Here is a 20,855-nt window from a genome sequence, read left to right as displayed (position 1 = left end):
AATATCACAAACAAGGAACAAATACCACCGCACCATGCCAGACACCATATTACCACCACAGTGACCGAATAATATCATATACAAGGGACAAATGCCACCGCACCATGTCCAGACCACATATTACCACCACATGATGACCAATAATACCACATACAAGGAACAAATACCGCCACACCATTACCAGACCACATATTACCACCACAGTGACCGAATAATAGCAAACACAAGGAACAAATACTGCCACACCAGGGCCAAAACACATATTACGACAACATAGTGACCGAATACTACAATACCAATCATTAATACAAAACACAATATTAATATCACCATAAGTGCCACTATACACAGGAGATCTGTATATCGTATAGTGTCCGTGTACAGGTAATACAGAGATCACTAGTGACATTGTACACAGGAGCTCTGTATATAGTGTCAGTGTACAGGTAATACAGTGATCACCAGTGACATACACAGGAGCTCTGTATATAGTGTTAGTGTACAGATAATGCAGTGATCATCAGTAACATTATACACAGGAGCTCTGTATATAGTATACCACAGTGTATAGTGTCAGTGTACAGATAACACACTGACTCATCTGTGACATCTCTAGTTGAAGTCCTTTATCTTTGCTTTTCATCTTCATCCAGCACACACCGCCATCACTTCTTCCAGCCAGGACTCGTTTCTGTAGAAAATAACAGTTATCTAGAGCAAATTCCTCAATTTTTCACCAACCTCCAAACTACACCAAATGTAGAAAATAAATGACCGTGTCGCCCTGCACAGTAACAGGACATCTCCTCCCCAACACTGAAAACACTATCCTCAAAAATAATATCCTTTAATTAGCCCCTACAGTAATAATATCCCACATTCTGGACCCCACGTGTCCTCCCATTCTGCCTCATGTCCCACCATACTTCCCCATGTCTACCAATATTGCCCCCAGTCATCCATAATAGTATAAATGTACCCCATAGTCATATATAGCAGTATAATGCACCCACATAGTAGTATAATGCACTCCCATAGCAGCATAATGCACCGTATAGTACTATAATGCACCCCCATAGCAGTATAATGCACCCCCATAAGAGTATAATGCACCCCCATAAGAGTATAATGCAGCAGCCCCATAATATAATGTACACATAGTATAACGCAGCAGCCCCATAGTATAATGCAGCAGCCCCATAATATAATGCACACATAGTATAATGCAGCAGCCCAATAGTATAATGCAGCAGCCCCATAGTATAATGATTCCCATAGTCCTTTAAAGGGAACCTGTCACCTGAATTTGGTGCGCCGGCGCACTATGTTCCGGAAGTATTTCACTGTGTTCCGGGACATAGTGCGCCGGCGCATGCGCACTAATGGTTTTCGGCTTTGCCCGCAGTTGGGCAAAGCATACTGCGCGTGCGCAAGGCAAGATTGCTTTGCGCACGCGTTAACTAGGGAGGAAAGTGAATCAACGTCAGGTCAATTTCACGACCAGCGTGCGGCCAGCGGGAAAAAAGGGGTTATTATTATTATTTATTGTTATAGCACCATTTATTCCATGGCGCTTTACATGTGAGGAGGGGTATACATAATAAAAACAAGTACAATAATCTTAAACAATACAAGTCATAACTGGTACAGGAGGAGAGAGGACCCTGCCCGCGAAGGCTCACAATCTACAAGGGATGGGTGAGGATACAGTAGGTGAGGATAGAGCTGGTCATACAGCGGTTTGGTTGATCGGTGGTTACTGCAGGTTGTAGGCTTGTCGGAAGAGGTGGGTCTTCAGGTTCTTTTTGAAGATTTCGATGGTAGGCGAGAGTCTGATGTGTTGTGGTAGAGGGTTCCAGAGTAGGGGTGATACGCGAGAGAAATCTTGTATGCGATTGTGGGAAGAGGAGATAAGAGGGGAGTAGAGAAGGAGATCTTGTGAGGATCGGAGGTTGCGTGTAGGTAAGTACCGGGAAACAAGGTCACAGATGTATGGAGGAGACAGGTTGTGGATGGCTTTGTACGTCATGGTTAGGGTTTTGTACTGGAGTCTCTGGGCAATGGGGAGCCAGTGAAGGGATTGACAGAGGGGAGAGGCAGGGGAATAGTGGGGGGACAGGTGGATTAGTCTGGCAGCAGAGTTTAGAATAGATTGGAGGGGTGCGAGAGTGTTCGAGGGGAGGCCACAGAGCAGGAGGTTGCAGTAGTTAATAAAAGACCCGAAAACACCACCCATATGACCCAAAAAAGGACCCGCCAAATTCAGGTGACAGGTTCCCTTTAAGTAAGGTAGGCTGAAAGCACTTCAATATACTAACTATTCACCACACTGATATGAAAATGTGCCATGACAGTAGGAAGTGACGAGAAGAGAAAAGGAAGTTTGTAAAAGAAATTCTTTTCATGAATTATACCTGAAGTGGAAATGTGGTTGCTGTGATGCAGTGCAGCTAGGAGAGCTGTGTCCTTCCGAGCGCCGACGAGCGCCGTTTCGCAACTAAGCTTCTTCCAGAGCTGTAAGCTATGTCCCTTTAACACTACTGCTTCAGTGCAGTCATTTATGATTTTGCTGTTTCCTCCCCACTTTTTGGAGGTATTTTCTTTCCCCCATCTTTTTAAATATTTTAAATACCTTGTACTTAATAAAGAATTTATGTTACAAACTTCCTTTTCTCTTTTCATCACTTCCTACTGTTATGGCACATTTTCATATCAGTGTGGTGAATAGTACCCATAGTATAATGCAGCAGCCCCATAGTATAATGCAGCTGCCCCATAGTATAATGCAGCACCCCCATAGTATAATGCAGCAGACCAATAGGGATATAATGCACCCCATAGTATAATGCAGCATTCTCATAGGGATATAATGCACCCCATAGTATAATGCAGAATCCTCATAGGGATATAATGCATCCCATAGTATAATTCAGCATCCCCATAGGCATATAATGCACCCCATAGTATAATGCAGCATCCCCATAGGGATATGATACACCCCATAGTATAATTCAGCATCCCCATATTCATATAATGCACATCATGGTATAATGCAGCATCCCCATAGGCATATGCATCCCTTTTTTATTTCCTCCCATACTAGTATAGTATGCCCCATACCGCGGCTTTACAAAAAAAAGAAAGGATTTTACCTACCTGGCCGAGCTCCTGCGGTGTGTCCTCGGATCTCCTCTCCGATTCGGCTGAACCACGCAGCGTCGTTCCAGCATATGACAGTGACGTCATACGCCGGCGACGTACGCGCTGACGTCAGCTACCGGCCTGTGATTGGCTGGCTTCTGTTAACTGTTACCGTGCGGGAGGAATCTCCTGCACAGTAACAATTTTAATTGATCGTTGGAGGACACACGATCAGTTACTGAAGCAGCAAACCTACACATATTTGGTATCGCCGAGTTCAGAATCGCTCTATCAATTAAAAAAAAGGATTAACCTGCACTTTTTTTTTTTTTTTTAAGCAAAATTTGAATTTTTTTTACACCACTTAGATAAAAAGGAACCTTGACATGCTGCATGTCTACGAACTCGTAATGACCTGGAGAATCATAATGGCAGGTCAGTTTTAGCATTTAGTGAACCTAGCAAAAAAGCCAAACAAAAAACAACTGTGGGATTGCACTTTTTTGCAATTTCAACGCACTTGGAATTTTTTTCCTGTTTTCTAGTACACAACATGGTAAAACCAATGTTGTCGTTCAAAAGTGCAACTTGTCCCGCAAAAATGGCCATATTTATGGAAAAATAATAAAACGTTTTGGCTCTGGGAAGGAGGGGAGCGAAAAACGATAACGCAAAACCGAAAAAAGCATCGAGGGTTAATAACATCTAGTGTTGGGTTCGTCTGTTACTCCTGACACGATTCTTGAAATAAGTTGAAGCATTCGCTGTGTTTTCTACCTCGTTTTTTAACATTTATTACATTTTTGTGGTTTCTTATAGTAATTAGATTGAGATTTATTGCAAGGATGATTATGATTAATTCAACTTATTGTATATATTGTAATACAGCGGTAGCACACTTACGCAGTGATGAGGCAGTGACTCCGCACAGTTCAAACAAAAAGTCTGTTTAATGCGTTTACTTCACAGCATTAAATGTCCAACTCACAGAAATACAGCATTAATGTCCAACTCACAGCTCTACATAGTAAACGATGGATCGCAGCCGGGAACCATATTATTATTTATATAGCACCATTGATTCCATGGTGCTGTACATGAGAAGGGGTAACATACAAATTACAGATATCACTTACAGTAAGCAAACAACTGCAGATTGATACAGAGGGGCGAGGACCCTGCCCTTGCGGGCTTACATTCTACAGGATGGTGGGGAAGGAGACAGCATGTCGAGGGTTGCAGGAGCTCCGGTGTTGGTGAGGCAGTAGCTCCGGTAGTGGTGAGGAGGCAGCGGGGTCAGTGCAGGCTGTAAGCTTTCCTGAAGAGGTGGGTTTTCAGGTTCTGTCTGAAGGATCCGAATGTGGTTGATAGTCGGATGTGTAGGGGCAAAGAATTCCAGAGGATGGGGGATATTCGGGAGAAGTCTTGGAGGTTGGGTGAGGAGCGAATAAGTGTGGAGGAGAGAAGGAGGTCTTGGGAGGACTGGAGACTGCGTGGGTGAAGAAATCGGGAGATTAGTTCAGAGATATATGGAGGAGACAGGTTATGGATGGCTTTGTAGGCGAGTATTAATATCCTCCAAATTAGTCCCTAAATACGCTGGTCCACCTCTGAAAGATTGCCGTGGGCGACTGCATCACTGTCTATGCTGCGGTTGCCAGGAGTTCGCTCTGCTGGGCTCTGTGTTGCTCTCACACAGATCTCAGCTTTTGCAGAGCTGTCTGCTTTGCTTGCTGCAAACTCCACTCTCCACACCCAACTCTTTACTGCAGGGATTTTAATCTAGAAGCTGTGGCCTTCAGCCACATGGAAAACCTGGACTGGGACTGAAACGGACTGCACAACTACCATCCTGCAGTCTGTTTCAAAACACCAAAAGCCAGGGCAGGTTTTCCCTAAATCTGCCTTGGACACTAGCATGTCCAAGACCTATACTTATTTTTTTTATTCTGCATTGCAATCACAGCTACTCCTGTGACTGCAAAGCATTCTCAAACTGGAATCTGTGGCCTTATGCCACCTGTAAGACTGGCCCGACTTCCTTCCTGCAGTCCGTTTCCAAAATAAAAGCTCATACCAGCTTTTCCTGAACAATGCCAGGCCAAATAGCTTGACCAGGTCCACGCTTACTTTTATTTTGCCCTGTGACTCACAGGCATCCTGCTGTGACCACAAGGCACTCCAGTGGGTCTAACAGGGCTCCGTCCGCATCTTAGGGGGAACACTGTTGTGAATTCTGTTGTGGGTTCTGCTTTTGGGCTCCCTCCGGTGGTTATAAGTGGTAGTGCTGCTGTTTGTCCTTCACAGCAGTCATCAGGTGCTTCCACTTTGGACGGGGCTATTTAGTCTGGCTTCACCCTTTAGTGAGTGCCAGTTGTCAATTGTTTTCTGGAGGATGCACATCTCTGCTTGGTTTCTCCTGCTGGATTGTCCAAATCATCAAAGATAAGTCCTGGCTTTGTTTTTGCAGTCCACATGCGGTGGACTTTATAGTTCAGTGAATTGCTATGTTTTTTCTTGTCCAGCTTTGTCCGTGTAAGGATTTATTCAGCCAAGCTGGAAGCTCTGGAGTCGCAGAGTTACCCTCCATGCCTTTAGTTAGGTGTGGAGATTTTTGTATTCTCTGTGGTGGATTTTTGTAGTCTTTTAATACTGACCGCACAGTACTCTGTCCTGTCTTTTCTTTCTAGGTAGCATGGCCTCCTTTGCTAAATTCTGTTTTCAGTCTGTGTTTGTAATTTCCCTCTCCTCTCACAGTCAATATTTGTGGGGGGCTGTCTTTCCTTTGGGGATTTTCTCTGAGGCAAGATAGTTTTCCTGTTTCTTTCTTTAGGGGTAATTAGTCCTCCGGCTGTGACGACGTGTCGAGGGAGTGACCGGAACATCCCACGGCTACTTCTAGTTGCGGTGTTAAGTTCAGGGTCTGCGGTCAGTATAGAGGCCACCTACTCCAGAGCTCGTCCATGCTGCTCCTAGGCCACCAGATCATAACAGAACACACAGCGACCCCTACATGTGACACCGGTCACTGCCTCACAATATACATATATATTCACATATATAATTGTGAAATGATAAGATAAATAAAAAAAAACTAAAATTTTACTGATACCAGCTCTCCCTCAACTACACAGGTTCTAGGGGAATATCTTAACATATAAACAATAAAACACATCGGTACAGGTGGATATTAGTATGAAAGGTAGATATTTATTAATCTTAGGTTACAAGTTCTAATGAGGTGGTCAGAAGCCTTTCTCTTCTATTTGGTCGAGTATCAGTTGCGGGTAGATTATTTTGTACTTGATTAGGAAAGTTGAAGAGGGAACCATCCAGTCCCCAGTTGGTCTCATCTGATTAATAATACATTTGCCTCAGCATCTGTCCCGATCATGTATACCAGAGAAGTGCTAGTCATCTTTTGTTCACATAACGGTAAAGTATTCTATGTACAGTGGGGAAAAAAAGGATTTAGTCAGCCACCAATGTGCAAGTTCTACCACTTAAAAAGATGAGAGAGTTATTGACATCATAGGTAGACCACAACTATGAGAATCAAAATGAGAAAACAAATCCAGAAAATTACCTTGTCTGATTTGACAAGATTTATTTTGCAAATTATGGTGGAAAATAAGTATTGGTAATTAACAAAAGTTCATCTCAATATTTTGTTATATATCATTTGTTGGCAATGACAGACGTCAAACGTTTTCTGTAAGTCGTTACAAGGTTGGCACACACTATTTGTGGCATGTTGGCCCATTTCTCCATGCAGATATCCTCTATAGCAGTGATGTTTTGGGCCTATCGGTGGGCAACATGGACTTTCAACTCCCTCCAAAGGTTTTCTATGGGGATGAGATCTGGAGACTGGCTAAGCCACTCCAGGACCTTCACAAGCTTCTTACGAAGCTGCTCTTTCGTTGCCCTGGCGGTGTGCTTGGGATCATTATCATGCTGAAATATCCATACACATTTCATCTTCAATGCCCTCAAAATCTCATGATACATGGCCTCATTCATTCTTTCATGTACACGGATCAGTTGTCCTAGTCCCTTTGCAGAGAAACAGCAAACCATGATGTTGCCACCTCCATGCTTCACAATAGGTAAGGTGTTCTTTGGATGCAACTCAGCATTCTGTCTCCTCAAAACAAGACGAGTTTCTAACAAACAGTTCTACTTTGGTTTCATCAGACCATATGACATTCTCCCAATACTCTTCTGGATAATTCAAATGCTCTCTAGCAAACTTCAGATGGGCCCGTACATGCACTGGCTTAAGCAGGGGGGCATGTCTGGCACTGCAGAATCTGAGTCCCTGGCAGCGTAGTGAGTTACTGATGATAGCCTTTCCTACAGTGGTCCCAGCTCTATGCAGGCCATTCACTATGTCCCCCCCCCATGTGGTTCTGGGATTTGTGCTCACTGTTCTTGTGATCATTTTGACTGCACGGGGTGAGATCTCACGTGGAGCCACAGATCGAGGGAGATTATCAGTGGTCTTGTATGTCTTCCATTTTGTTATTATTGCTCCCACAGTTGATTTCATCATGCCACGCTGCTTGCCTAATATAGATTCCGTCTTCCCAGTCTGGTGCAGGGCTACAATTTTGTTTCTGGTGTCCTTCGACAGCTTTTTGGTGATGAGCAAGTGTACTCGTTGCTCGGGTTTTCCCGAGCACACTCGTGTGGTCTCCGAGTATTTGTAACTGATCGGAGATTATGTTTTCATCGCCTCAGCAGCATGATTTGTGGCTACTAGACAGCTTGAACACATGTGGGGATTCCTTAGCAACCAGGCAACCCCCATATGTACTCAGGCTGGGTAGTAGCTATAAATCATTCAGCTGCAGGGATGAAAACTAAATCTCCGAACACTAACAAATACTCGGAGACCACCCAAGCGTTCTCGGAAAAACCCAAGCAACGAGTACACTCGCTCATCACTAGTCTTCACCATAGTGGAGTTTGGAGTGTGACTGTTTGAGGTTGTGGATAGGTGTCTGTTATACTGATATTTATTACTACAGGTAATGAGTGGAGGACAGAAGAGCCTCTTAAAAAAGAAGTTACAGATCTGTGAGAGCCAGAAGTCTTGCATGTTTTTAGGTGACCAAATACTTATTGTCCACCATAATTTGCAAAATAAATCTTGCCAAATCAGACAAGGTAATTTTCTGGATTTGTTTTCTCATTTTGATTCTCATAGTTGTGGTCTAACTATGATGTCAATAACAGGTCTGTTGTGAACTATACTTCTTGGCTCCCTCTTGTGGTCACTAGTGGTTTGGCACTTGGATTGTCCTTTCCCAGGTTGGTGCTCACCTGCTTCGTTAGGCCTGGGGTGTTGCTATTTAAACTTCCTGGATTCTCAGTCCAGTGCCTGGCATCGTTGTAATCAGTTCATTTCTGTTTGCTCCTGTCTTCAGGTCCTGGTTCTTTGCAAGATAAGCTAAGTCCTGCTTTCTTATTTTTGATCATTTGCATTGTTTATATTTTTTGTCCAGCTTGTACAAAATGTGATTCCTGATATCGCTGGAAGCTCTAGGGGGCTGATATTCTCCCCCCACACCGTTAGTCGGTTTGGGGGTTCTTGGATATTCAGTGTGGATATTTTGCAGGGTTTTTTGCTGACCATATAAGTCATCTTACTATATTCTGCTATTAGTCAGTGGGCCTCTCTTTGCTAAAATCTAGTTCATTCTTACGTTTGTCTTTTCTTCTTGCCTCACCGTTATTATTTGTTGGGGGCTTGTATTACTTTGGGGTCTTTTCTCTGGAGGCAAGAGAGGTCTTATTTTCCCTGATAGGGTTAGTTAGTTCTCCGGCTGGCGCGAGACGTCTAGGATCAACGTAGGCACGTTCCCCGGCTACTGTTAGTGTTTGTGCTAGGATCAGGTATATGGTCAGCCTAGTTACCACTTCCCTATGAGCTGGTATTTATGTTTGCAGACTTTGCTGTAATCTCTGAGATCCCCTGCCATTGGGATCACAACACAGGTCTCTCTCATCTTTTTAAGTGGGAGAACTTGCACAAGTGGTGGCTTTCTAAATACTTTTTTTCCCCACTGTAAATGGTGAAATATTTAGGATTGTTACATAGAGTCTACTTGCTGATGCTTATTGGTCATTGCATAGAATAAATTTCGTTATTATCATCATTTAATGTTCTATATTGTTTTCCCTTTCAGATTTGTGATTAAACTTTTACTGTAACTTTTCTTGCACATTTCATCAATAACAAATTTATAAAATATGAAATAGTTACTTCCCTGTGTAATTTCTCTGATGTTTAAGAAAATGTAATTTCTTTGTGAAACATTTTCCAATTCACAATCTGAAAAATGGCTTCTCCTGTGTGTATTCTTTGATTCATAACAAGAGCGATTTTACAGGGCATTCTGAACATGAAAATGGATTATACTGTGTGAATTCTCAGATGTGCAGAAAGATTTGATTTAGTAGTAAAACATTTTCCACATTCTGAACATGAAAACGGCTTCTCCCCTGTGTGAGTATTTTTATGCTTTTTATGCCTAACGAGATCTCATCTTTTTTTTTTTTTAATTTGTTTATTAACAACAAAATAAGTTGAGTTACAAACAATATATATTGGACACATTGAACATGGCTTATAGTACATATTAAGCGTATAGTGTTAAACATGAAATAAAAGGTACTTACTACTCTCGACCAACGTTATGTTGTATTTGTTGGCCATCTGTAACATATGTATTGCATAGGTAAGAAAAGAAAAAAACCTATAAAACTAAAACTCTCAAATTAAGACTGCTACTACTCTAATTACTAACTAATTCGCCGCATATCCTTGTGCCCAACCCCCCGAGATCTCATCTTTGAGTAAAACATTTTCCACATTTGTGACATAAATATAGCATATCCCCTGTATGAATTTTCTTATGTGCAACAAGACTTATTTAGTAGGAAAAGGTTTCCCACATTCTGGAATTCAAAATGGCTTCTCTCCTGTGTGATCTCTGCTGTGTATAAGAAGATGTCTTTTGCAAGTAATACATTTCTAATATTCTGGACATTAAAATGGTTTCTCCCCTGTGTGAATTCTCTGATGTGCAGAAACATTAGCTTTCTTGTTAAAACATTTCCCACATACTGAACATGAAAATGGCTTTTCCCCTGTGTGAATTTTCTTATGCGCATCAAGACTTCTTTTATATGTAAAACATTTCCCACATTCTGGACACGAAAACGACTTCTCACCTGTGTGAATTTTCTTATGTGCATCAAGACTTCTTTTATATATAAAATGTTTCCCACATTCTGGACACGAAAATGGCTTCTCACCTGTGTGAATTTTCTTATGTGCATCAAGACTTCTTTTATATATAAAATGTTTCCCACATTCTGGACATAAAAATGGCTTCTCCCCTGTGTGAATTCTCTGATGTACAGTAAGACTTCCTTTTTGGCTAAAACATTTCCCACATTCCGAACATGAAAATGGCTTCTCCCCTGTGTGAATCCTCTGATGAAGAGTAAGACTTTCTTTCTTGGTAAAACATTTCCCACATTCTGTACATGAAAATGGATTCTCACCCGTATGAGTGCTTTTATGGTTAACAAAATCTCGTTTGTAAGTAAAACATTTCCCACATTCTGGACATGAAAATGGTTTCTCCCCTGTGTGACTTCTCTGATGTACAATAAGACTTTCTTTCTGGTAAAAACATTTCCCACATTCTGAACATGAAAATGGCTTCTTCCCTGTGTGAGTTTTCTTATGTACTTCAAGACTTCTTTTATATGTAAAATATTTCCCACATTCTGGACATGAAAATGGTTTCTCCCCTGTGTGACTTATCTGATGTGCCGAAACATTAGCTTTCTTGTTAAAACATTTTCCACATACTAAACATGAAAACGGCTTCTCCCCTGTGTGAATTCTCTTATGTACTTCAAGACTTTTTTTATATATAAAATATTTCCCACATTCTGGACATGAAAATGGCATCTCCCCTGTGTGAATTTTCTTATGTGCATCAAGACTACTTTTATATGTGAAATATTTCCCACATTCTGGACATGAAAATGGCCCCTCCCCTGTATGAATTTTCTTATGTGCATCAAGACTACTTTTATATGTAAAATATTTCCCACATTCTGGACATGAAAATGGCCCCTCCCCTGTGTGAATTTTCTTATGTGCATCAAGACTACTTTTATATGTAAAATTTTTCCCACATTCTGGACAAGAAAATGGCCTCTCCCCTGTGTGAATTTTCTTATGTGCAGCAAGATTTGTTTTGTAGGTAAAATATTTTCCATATTTGGGACATGAAAATGGTTTATGCCCTATGTGAACTCTCTGATGTACATTAAGATGTTCTTTCTTGGTAAAACATTTCCCACATTCATGACATGAAAATGGCTTTTCCCCTGTATGAGCTTTTTCATGTTCAGCATCCTTTTTGTTATTTTCATTTTCCTTAACGGTCTGTAATGAATCAGAAAATAGGCAGTCTTGAAAAGGAATAGATGATAGATTTTTGCTGTGAAGGGCTGGCGGTAAATCTGGAATAATGTGATACTCTTCATATTTATATGGTGTGATACCATAATCAGCTGCTTGAATATCAGTAAATGTCAGCTGTCCATCTGCCAAGAAAAAAAATATATACAGTATATTTTTAAATAAATGCTGCATTTTGAAACAAATCGTATTAATAAAAATACTAGCTGATGTCATTGCGAGGACTAATAGATTATGATATTAAGCCAAAAGGTTGTACTCTTTCAGTTTTTAATTTCTCTTCTAATGTTAGCTGTCATAGATGTAATGGTAAAATGGGATCAAAATCCATAGTCATTTCGTAAGAGGCGACATGTCACCTTCATATTGAGTACTGATGCATGTCTTAATTATAACTTGGAAAGCCAAAAAGAACTTGCACTTCATTCCAATCCCTATTCAATATGACACCCTGATGTGAACAGGAATTGAAGTGGGTTATCAGATGCAGAGCAGACAAGAAGTCTTTACCAGAGCCTGGCAGGCGACAAATCTAACACCTCTGGAGGTAACTGTTCCAGTCCTCACAGGAATTATAGCAAACTTTTCTGGAGCTGGATTAATACTGGACACTGTTGAAGTACCTCAGGGCTCAGTCCTTGGCCCCCTTCTCTTCTCTCTCTACACGGCCCCAATTGGACAGACCATCAGCAGATTTGGCTTTCAGTACCATCTTTATGCCGACAACACACAACTATACACGTCATCCCCTGACCTTACTCCCGCTGTGACTGTCTGTCTGTAGTCTCCGACATCATGTCCGCTCTCTATCTGAAACTCAACCTCTCCAAAACTGAACTTCTTCTGCTCCCACCATCTACTAACCTCCCTAAACCTGATGTTTCCCTCTCCGTGGGTGGCACCATAATAACACCCCGGCAGCAGGCGCGCTGTCTGGGTGTTACGTTTGACTCCGATCTCTCCTTCACATCACATATACAATCTCTTGCCCGCTCGTGCCGCTTACACATAAAGAACATCTCTAGAATCCGCCCTGTTCTCACTATGGAAACAACAAAAACCCTCACTGTCGCTCTATTAATTGGCCTCCCCCTTACTCGACTTTCCCCTCTCCAGTCCATCCGTAATGCAGCAGCCAGGGTCGTCCATCTAGCTAATCGTTACTCGGACGCGTCCGCTCTTCACCAGTCATTACACTGGCTGCCCATTCATTACAGGATACAATTCAAAGCACTTGTTCTCACCCACAAAGCTCTCCACAGTGCGGCACCCCCTTACATCTCCTCCCTCTTTTCTGTCTATTGGCCTAACCGACCTCTGCGCTCTGCAAATGACTTTCGACTAACCTCTGCACTAATCCGTACCTCCCACTCCCGACTCCAGGACTTCTCCCGTGCTGTGCCAATCCTCTGGAATGCTCTACCCGAAGATATTAGGACCATTCACAATTTGCATAGTTTTAGGCGCTCCCTCAAAACATATTTGTTCAGAGAGGCCTATCACGTTCCCTAATCAGTCATTTTATTTGTGTGTAACCCATTCACCACTTGCATCTATCCCCCACTCCCTGAAGATGGCTGGACCATCATTGTAAATACATCATTGTAAATACACACCTGTAATTTGTATCTCCCCCACCTCATTGTAGATTGTAAGCTCTCACGAGCAGGGTCGTCTCATTGTGCTTTAATTATTGTATTAACATTGTTACTTATGACTGTTGTTTTTGAAACTGTTAAGCTGTAAAGCGCTGCGGAATATGTTGGTGCTACATAAATAAAGATTATTATTATTATTATTGGACAGGTGGATAACAGCACATAGCAGGGCCGGACTGGCCATTTGGCAATTCTGGCAAATGCCAGAAGGGCCTGTCTGGTTGTGGACTGCCTTGTCTGCTACGTTATTAACAGAATCAGTGTTCTCAAGATACCCATACTGTTAAGAGTTGCGACGAAGCACAAAGTTGCTGACTCCGTCACTCACCCCAGCAGGTCATGGGTATCATTAGATATATTGGTCTTGTAGTAAATCTTGCTTTCCTCCATCCAGGGTAATGTTAGTAATATATCCCATCTGGTGCTTGGGAACGGGGACAGCATGGGCCTGTGCAATTTCAAATGCCAGGACTGAATTTCAGTCCCAGTCCGTACCTGGCACATAGGCCATGTTCCTTATCTATGGAAAGCTAAATTAATGATAGGAAAAATTGCATTAATATCTCCTGCCGGGGACATCATTGTCATTGTCAGTTCTGGTAGACACAGTTCACTGTAGTTCTCCACCATTTTCCAGAAAGACAGCTTCCCTCTGGTAAGATCTGCGTCATTTCCATCACACAAGTTTATATCTTTTCTTTTGTTATCCTTTTTACTTTATGTAATTGACTATACTGTATCATTTAGTTCACTTTTATACATTTTGTATATTGTTTATAAACACTGCTGTCACGATTCCTTCGCTCAGTGAATGATTGCTTTGCTGTCCTATGGAAAGTGTCTTGTTGAGCTGTCTGTCTTGATTGACACCTTGGTTGTCCAATACTGTGATCGGCTTGCTACTCTTTTGGCGGCTTGATTGACAGCTCTGCTGTCCAATCTGTGACTGGGGTGGGCGGGACTTTCTGCAGGTGTTCAGTGTTCTGGAAATCGCATAGCTATTTAACTGAGCTGTCTGCCCCTGATCCCTGCCAGACGTAGTTTGAGCTTACTGGTGAGTGTTAGCCTGATTCTGTTGCTCTGAATTCTAATCTTCTGCTGCCTGACCCTTTGGACCGTGTTCTGTCTACCCCATTGTCTTGTCCTTCGGCTTTTTCTCCCCTCTCTCTTGTTATTGACCCTGGACTGTTATCTGACTTGCGCCCGATCGCAAGGCGGATGGACTGCTTAGGAGAACTTGGGAAAACTCAGAAGCAATAATACGGGCAAATATAGCAGCAACCTCTGTAGCCCGCTCCATGCGACGATTTGGACGATTTTCAGGAACATCTTAAGGCTAAAACCTCTAGAGATGTCATCCTCAAATCCTTGCCATTACTAAAGCTGGCAACAGAATTCATGGCGGATGCTTCAGCGGAGTCGGTGCGATTTGCCGCCAGAAGTGAGTCATTGTCCAATGCAGCCAGAAGAGCTATCTGGCTAAAAACTTGGTCAGGGGATATTCAATCAAAGAATAAACTTTGTGAGATCCCGTTCTCAGGGGGTAAAGTGTTTGGGCTAATTCTAGATGACATATTAGAAAAAACCTCAAACAAAAAGAAAGGGTTCCCTGAGGAAAATACAAAAAAATACCAGCCCTTTCGTAGGTCCCGACCCAGTCAGAAAACAGACAAGGGTAAGGGGAAAACTGGGAGATGGTCTTATCCCAAAGGTGGAAAAGGTAGAGACTCCATCTTCCCGGGACCTGGTTCAGGGAAGCCTAACAAATGACATCAGAGTGGGAAGTCGGTTACAAAAATTTCTAGTGGGTTGGCAAAATATATCCAAAAATCCATGGATTCTTCAAGTAATCGGTCAGGGTTACAAGCTAGAGTTCACCAGCCTTCCTCCAGAAAGGTTTACAGTAACCAGATCCTATCCCCTCTTAAACTCCCCTATGTGGCCAATCATCCAGGAGTTATTAAAAGTAGAGGTAATTGTCCCAGTACCCATCCCAGAGAGAGGCAGAGGTCATTATTCAAACCTCTTTTCAATAAAAAAAAACCATCGGGAGATTCCCGGACGTTTATAAATCTCAAACCCCTGAACAGGTGGATAAGATACAGGAGATTCAGGATGGAGTCTATAAAGTCTACAATACCTCTGAAAGACAAGGACATGGTGATGTGCACCTTAGATCTAAAGAGTGCATACTACCATGTCCCAATCCATGCTTCCTACCAGAAATTCCTGAGATTCGCTCTGATGAACAAGGGAGTAATTTATCATTTTCAATTCAGATGTCTTCCCTTTGGCCTAGCCTCGGCCCCCAGGATATATACCAAACTAATGTCAGAAGTAGTAGCCTACTTAAGCAGTCAAGGTATTTCCATAGTACCATACCTGGACAAATTTTTAATAATGGCGAAATCCGAGAAGCTTCTCAGGATCGATTGCAATATCACACTCTCCATTCTACAAGAACTGGGCTGGATTGTGAATTGGGAGAAATCAAATCTAGTCCCACATTGCAGAATAAAATTTTGGGAGTCATATTAGATTCCCACACCAGAACATCTTTTCTGCCAGAAGAGAGACACGTGACATTAATCGAGAGCGTACGCCGGTTCAGAGAGAACACTGCCTCTATAAGGGAGGCAATGAGCATTCTGGGCTTAATGATGGCCTGTATTCCCTGTGTGAAGTGGAGTCAATTTCACTCACGGGGGTTACAGAAGGATATTCTGAAAATTTGGGACAGAAGGCAAAGTTCTTTGGAAAAGATTTCAGGAAGGAGATCTCTAACCTGGTGGACCATCCCAAAGAACCTGAAGGTGGGAGTTCCTTGGGTCCTTTATCCCTGTGTCACCGTTACCACAGACGCCAGTCAGTATGGATATATAGGAAGAACATACTACCAGGGGAAGTGGAGTCCGGAGATGATAACCAAATCATCAAATTTCAGAGAACTTTATGTGATTTAGAAAGTGCTTTACCAAGCCAAGTCACAGGTCAGAGACAAACATGTAAGGATATTGTCCGACAATGTGACAGCAGTGGCGTTTCTGAGGCATCAGGGAGGCCCAAGACATCCATCTCTACAGCACCTAGCAGACCAGATTTTCAGATGGACAGAAAAATCCATCAGATCCATCTCGGCGGTCCACCTGGAAGGTGCAAAAAATCAGGTGGCAGACTTTTTGAGCAGAACGCCAATAGATCCCAGAGAGTGGGAGTTAAATCCAGAAGTGTTCAGCAACATATGCCAGCAGTGGGGAACGCGTTGAGTGGATGTCTTTGCCACTAGGTCAAATGCAAAGACCAGAATATTTTTTTCTCTCAATCCCCTAGAGAGAGCAGCGGGAGTTGACGCTCTGTCTCAACCTTGTGGAGAAGGTCTGCTGTACGCTTTTACACCCCTCTGCCACTGATCCCGAGAACATTCAGAAAGATACGAGACGAGGGAGCAACAGTAATCTTGGTGGTTCCCTTCTGGCCAAGAAGAAGCTGGTTCTCCCTACTATCCAGAATGTCGACAGAAAGATCTATGCTTCTACCGAAGAGACAGGATCTGCTGTACCAAGGTCCGGTGTTCCACAGCAACCCAGACTCACTCCAGCTATCTGCTTGGATCCTGAACGCCGAACCCTAAGATCTAGAGGCCTGTCAGAGGACGTGATTACCACGCTCCAAGCAAGTAGGAAGCCGATGACTTCAGCAATCTATAATAAGATCTGGAAGTGATTTTGTTCTTTTTTTAGGTGAAGTCCCAGTAGATACTTCGAATCCAGAAATTCCTAGGATACTTGACTTCCTACAACTAGGTTTTAAAAAAGGCCTCCGGCCTAGCACTTTAAAAGTACAGATTGCGGCCCTTAGTGTCTTCTTTGACTCCTCTCTGGCTTCCCACCCTTGGATAGCAAGGTTCTCTAGAGCCACACAGAGAATGAGACCTCTTGTGAGAAAATCATCTCCACCCTGGGACTTAAATTTAGTCATCAATGCTCTGTGTAGATTCCCATACCTGTTATCAGAGGACATGGATATGGCCAATCTCTCTTTTAAAACAGCCTTTTTTGTAGCCATCACTTCAGCCAAGAGATTAGAGGAAATGCATTAGGGCGTTATCCATACAGGACCCATACCTTCAGGTTTTTGAGGACAGACTAGTCTTAAGACTTAACCCGGCCTTTCTCCCCAAAGTAGTTTCATCTACAAATATGAACCAGGAAGTAATCCTTCCCTCGTTCTGCCAACATCCTAGAAACTCAAAAGAAGGTGTCTATCATAATCTGGACGTTAGAGAGACGGTTTTAAAATATCTAAGGGCGACTGAAGGTTGGAGACGAGACACGAACCTGTTCGTACAGTATGGGGGACCAAATAAAGGTTGCAAGTCAGCAAAGTCTACCATTGCTAGGTGGATTAAAACTACTGTAGACATAGCATATAGAGCCCAAGGGGAAGATCCCCCAGACATCCTTAGAGCCCATTCAACCCGAGCTATAGCTACGTCATGGACAGAAAGGGGGGGAGCTTCAGCAGAGCAGATCTGTAGGGCAGCGACTTGGACCAGTCTTTCTACCTTTGCTAGACACTATAAGCTAGATGTCTCATCAGAGCAGTTAGCCTTTGGTAGGAAAGTATTGCATGCAGTAGTCCCACCCTAATATTACCATTCTTTGGTACTTCTCCAATGGTGCTGTCAGGTGGTGAACTGGAAAACGGTAATTAGACCTACCGGTAATTGTATTTCCAGGAATCCATCCTGACAGCACTACTAGTTACCTCCCACTGCAAAATTGTATTATATTAATGTGATGTAACATTGGTGCAGAATTTGTTAATTAACTCTCTTTTTTTGCATCCATCCAGATGTGGTACTTTGGAAAATCATTGGTGGGTGGTAAGGGGAGGGTCCTTTTAACCGCTTGTTGTTCCTGTCCCACTGGGGGTAAGAAGGAAGTACTCCAATGGTGCTGTCAGGATGGATTTCTAGAAATACAATTACCGGTAGGTCTAATTACTGGTTTTTGATATTCTAATTTAGTGAGAAGCACTTGTATATATGTATGCAATTGTGAAATTGTCCTGACAATTGTAGGAAGCAGTGAGATATCGGTGTGATTACCCAGCTGGTTCCTGGACACAAGCTTAATTTATAGCTTTACATGTTTCACTGTGCCAGGTATGAATTTTTTCTAATGAAATGTTCGGTGGTAAGGTGGTGTCTGTCTCATACACTCCCTGATAAAAGTAGAACAAGGCAAAGGGGAGGAACAGGATGGTCGTGTACATAGAAACCATGACTTTAGAGCAGGTGTAAGGTTGGAGTAGTTTGTGCATTTTTGTAAGTATTTTCATTAGCAAAAATACGGAGAAAAAAAAAGAAAGAAAAGGAGGACAAGTGTAACATTGGCTTTGGATACGTATATGGGATAACCGAAACACCTGAAAATTAAATTGAAGCAGTGTCATTATCTTGTCATGGATGCCAGTTTCGGGTCTTTGAGCAATCACCCAGCTTAAGCCATATAAAATGTTTTGTATATTCCTTACAGTAACGTTTGGCCATTTCTGCATGAAGAGGAGTTCCACAATATCATATTAAGTAGGATTTCAATAAGAAAAATGGGGCACAGGAAATATAGAATTGATCATTTAGGAAAACAACACTATATCTTTGCTATACTGTGACTGGATTATGCTATAATGTACCTGGCATGTTCCTGCACTTCACTTTATACCAGCTGCATTAATTGAGTCCATTGCCACGCTAGTGAGATGCTGCACAATGCATGTGGTCTCCCAATCTAACTGTATACATATCAGATCAGCCACTCTAACTGACAAATATTTGTCAACATAATTGGCTCGATTTTGTGATTGTGAGCTTTTTCTACTTGGTTCTGACTCAGCTTGTTAGCCGAACTTGCTTCTGAGTTTTCCTCCAATCTGTCTATACTGTATACTTGCTGCTGATCTTCAGACTGACTTCTATTTTACTTGCCATTCTGGACCTTGAAGTCTAAATCTCGGTTTGGGCTTCAAACTGTAAACATGAGGGATCTCTTGGTCTCAGTGACCAAGCTCAGTGCAGTTTGCCGCACTTTGCTGGTAAGCATAATTCTAACAATATAACTGTTAGAATGGACCACTTGCAATGAACAGTGGATCAAGTTCATGGAATATCTGAACTAGTCAACCAAATTCAACTTTAGGAAATCTCCCTTCATGTTGCTGCTGTTCCTGAACTCAAGATAAACTCACACAAATGATTTTCTGAAGATTGCAAGAAATTCTTGACTTTCTGTGAAAGCTGCCCTCAAACCTTTGACTTTGAACAACAACATGTTAGACTATTTGTATTACTACTGCACAAGAGAATCCTCAGATGTGGGAATTCCTTCTGCTTCTTGGGTCTCCGGAGGAGGTACCGTATTTTTCGGACAATAAGACGCCCCGGACCACAAGGCTATGCGCGCACATTGAGTATTTGCTTGCAGAATTTTCTGCAAGGTTTCTGCATTTCTTGGCAGCAAAAACACTGCAGCAAAAAGGCATGTTTAAAGGGATTCTGATAAAAGCATGGTTCTAGGTTAAAGAGGGAGAGAGCTTGGAAAGTGGATGAATTATTACAGAAAATCACAACTTTATTGTAAGACAAAAACGTATATAATATAAAAACATTAAAAAAAATTTTTTATATTATATACGTTTTTGTCTTACAATAAAGTTGTGATTTTCCATATATATATATAGGTGTGCACACATTTATGCAGTGTCTTTTCTCTTTTCGTTCAATATCGCATTTTCCATGCTTTGTGTAGCACCCTAGTGTGAATATTCATTCAATTGTTGTGCTCCGGACATATTTCTCTATCTTGAATTATTACAGAAAACTCATTCCCTTGAAATTTCACACAAAAACTATCTGCTTCCACACTTGCTGACTTGACAAAAAAAAGAAATGAATTAAGAGAAATTTTAGATAAAAAATATCTTCAATCCATGGAAAAATCAAAACTTTTTTTTCTATAAACAAGTGTGGGAGACCATTATCCAGACCGCTCCATTCACGTGCGTTGGCTACGTTTATTCCATTTGTTAAAAAACAAAATGGCAGGGATACACACAACCCAAAAGAAATTGTGAATCTTTCTCGGTCTTATTATGGAAATGTATACAATATTAAGAACCAATTTGCAGATATGCCCCACTAGACTTCTCCTATAAGATAAAAGAATAAATGCAGGAAACAGCTCTACCTATGTTGAGTAGTTCAGTTTGGAAAGCTTTAGAAGAGGAGATTTCAATAGAAGAGATTGACTTTGCAATACGGTCCTCTCAGTCAGGTAAATGCCCTGGTCCAGATGGATTCACACCGGCATTTTATAAAAACCTTAGGGATCAACTCTCTCCAATATTGGCAAAAACTTTCAATGCTATTGATGAAAATACTGGATTTGTCCCCCAATCTCTAGAGGCACACGTTAGGCTAGGTTCACATCGCGTTAACAGCAAAAACACATACGTTACCGGGCTGCTGTTAACGCAAGTGCCGG

The 20,855-nt window shown here is 42.0% G+C and overlaps 2 protein-coding genes across 3 annotated transcripts in view; both read right to left on the bottom strand.

Moving 5' to 3' along the window:
- Positions 1-20,855, bottom strand: part of LOC143766270 (uncharacterized) — a 246,911-nt gene that overhangs the window by 59,470 nt on the left and 166,586 nt on the right. The window lies entirely within an intron of this gene.
- LOC143766268 (uncharacterized) overlaps positions 9,420-20,855 on the bottom strand; it is a 211,950-nt gene continuing 200,514 nt past the window's right edge. For both annotated transcript variants that reach the window (XM_077253806.1, XM_077253808.1), the window contains exon 7: positions 9,420-11,778. In XM_077253806.1, coding sequence (XP_077109921.1) covers positions 10,199-11,778 — 1,580 coding nt within the window. In that variant the 3' untranslated portion in view covers positions 9,420-10,198. The remainder of the gene's footprint in view (positions 11,779-20,855) is intronic.

Source organism: Ranitomeya variabilis, chromosome 4 (assembly GCF_051348905.1).
Source record: "Ranitomeya variabilis isolate aRanVar5 chromosome 4, aRanVar5.hap1, whole genome shotgun sequence".
Lineage (NCBI taxonomy): Eukaryota > Metazoa > Chordata > Amphibia > Anura > Dendrobatidae > Ranitomeya > Ranitomeya variabilis.
The sequence above is the reverse complement of the archived record's forward strand: the minus strand, read 5'-3'. Positions and strand labels throughout refer to the sequence as shown.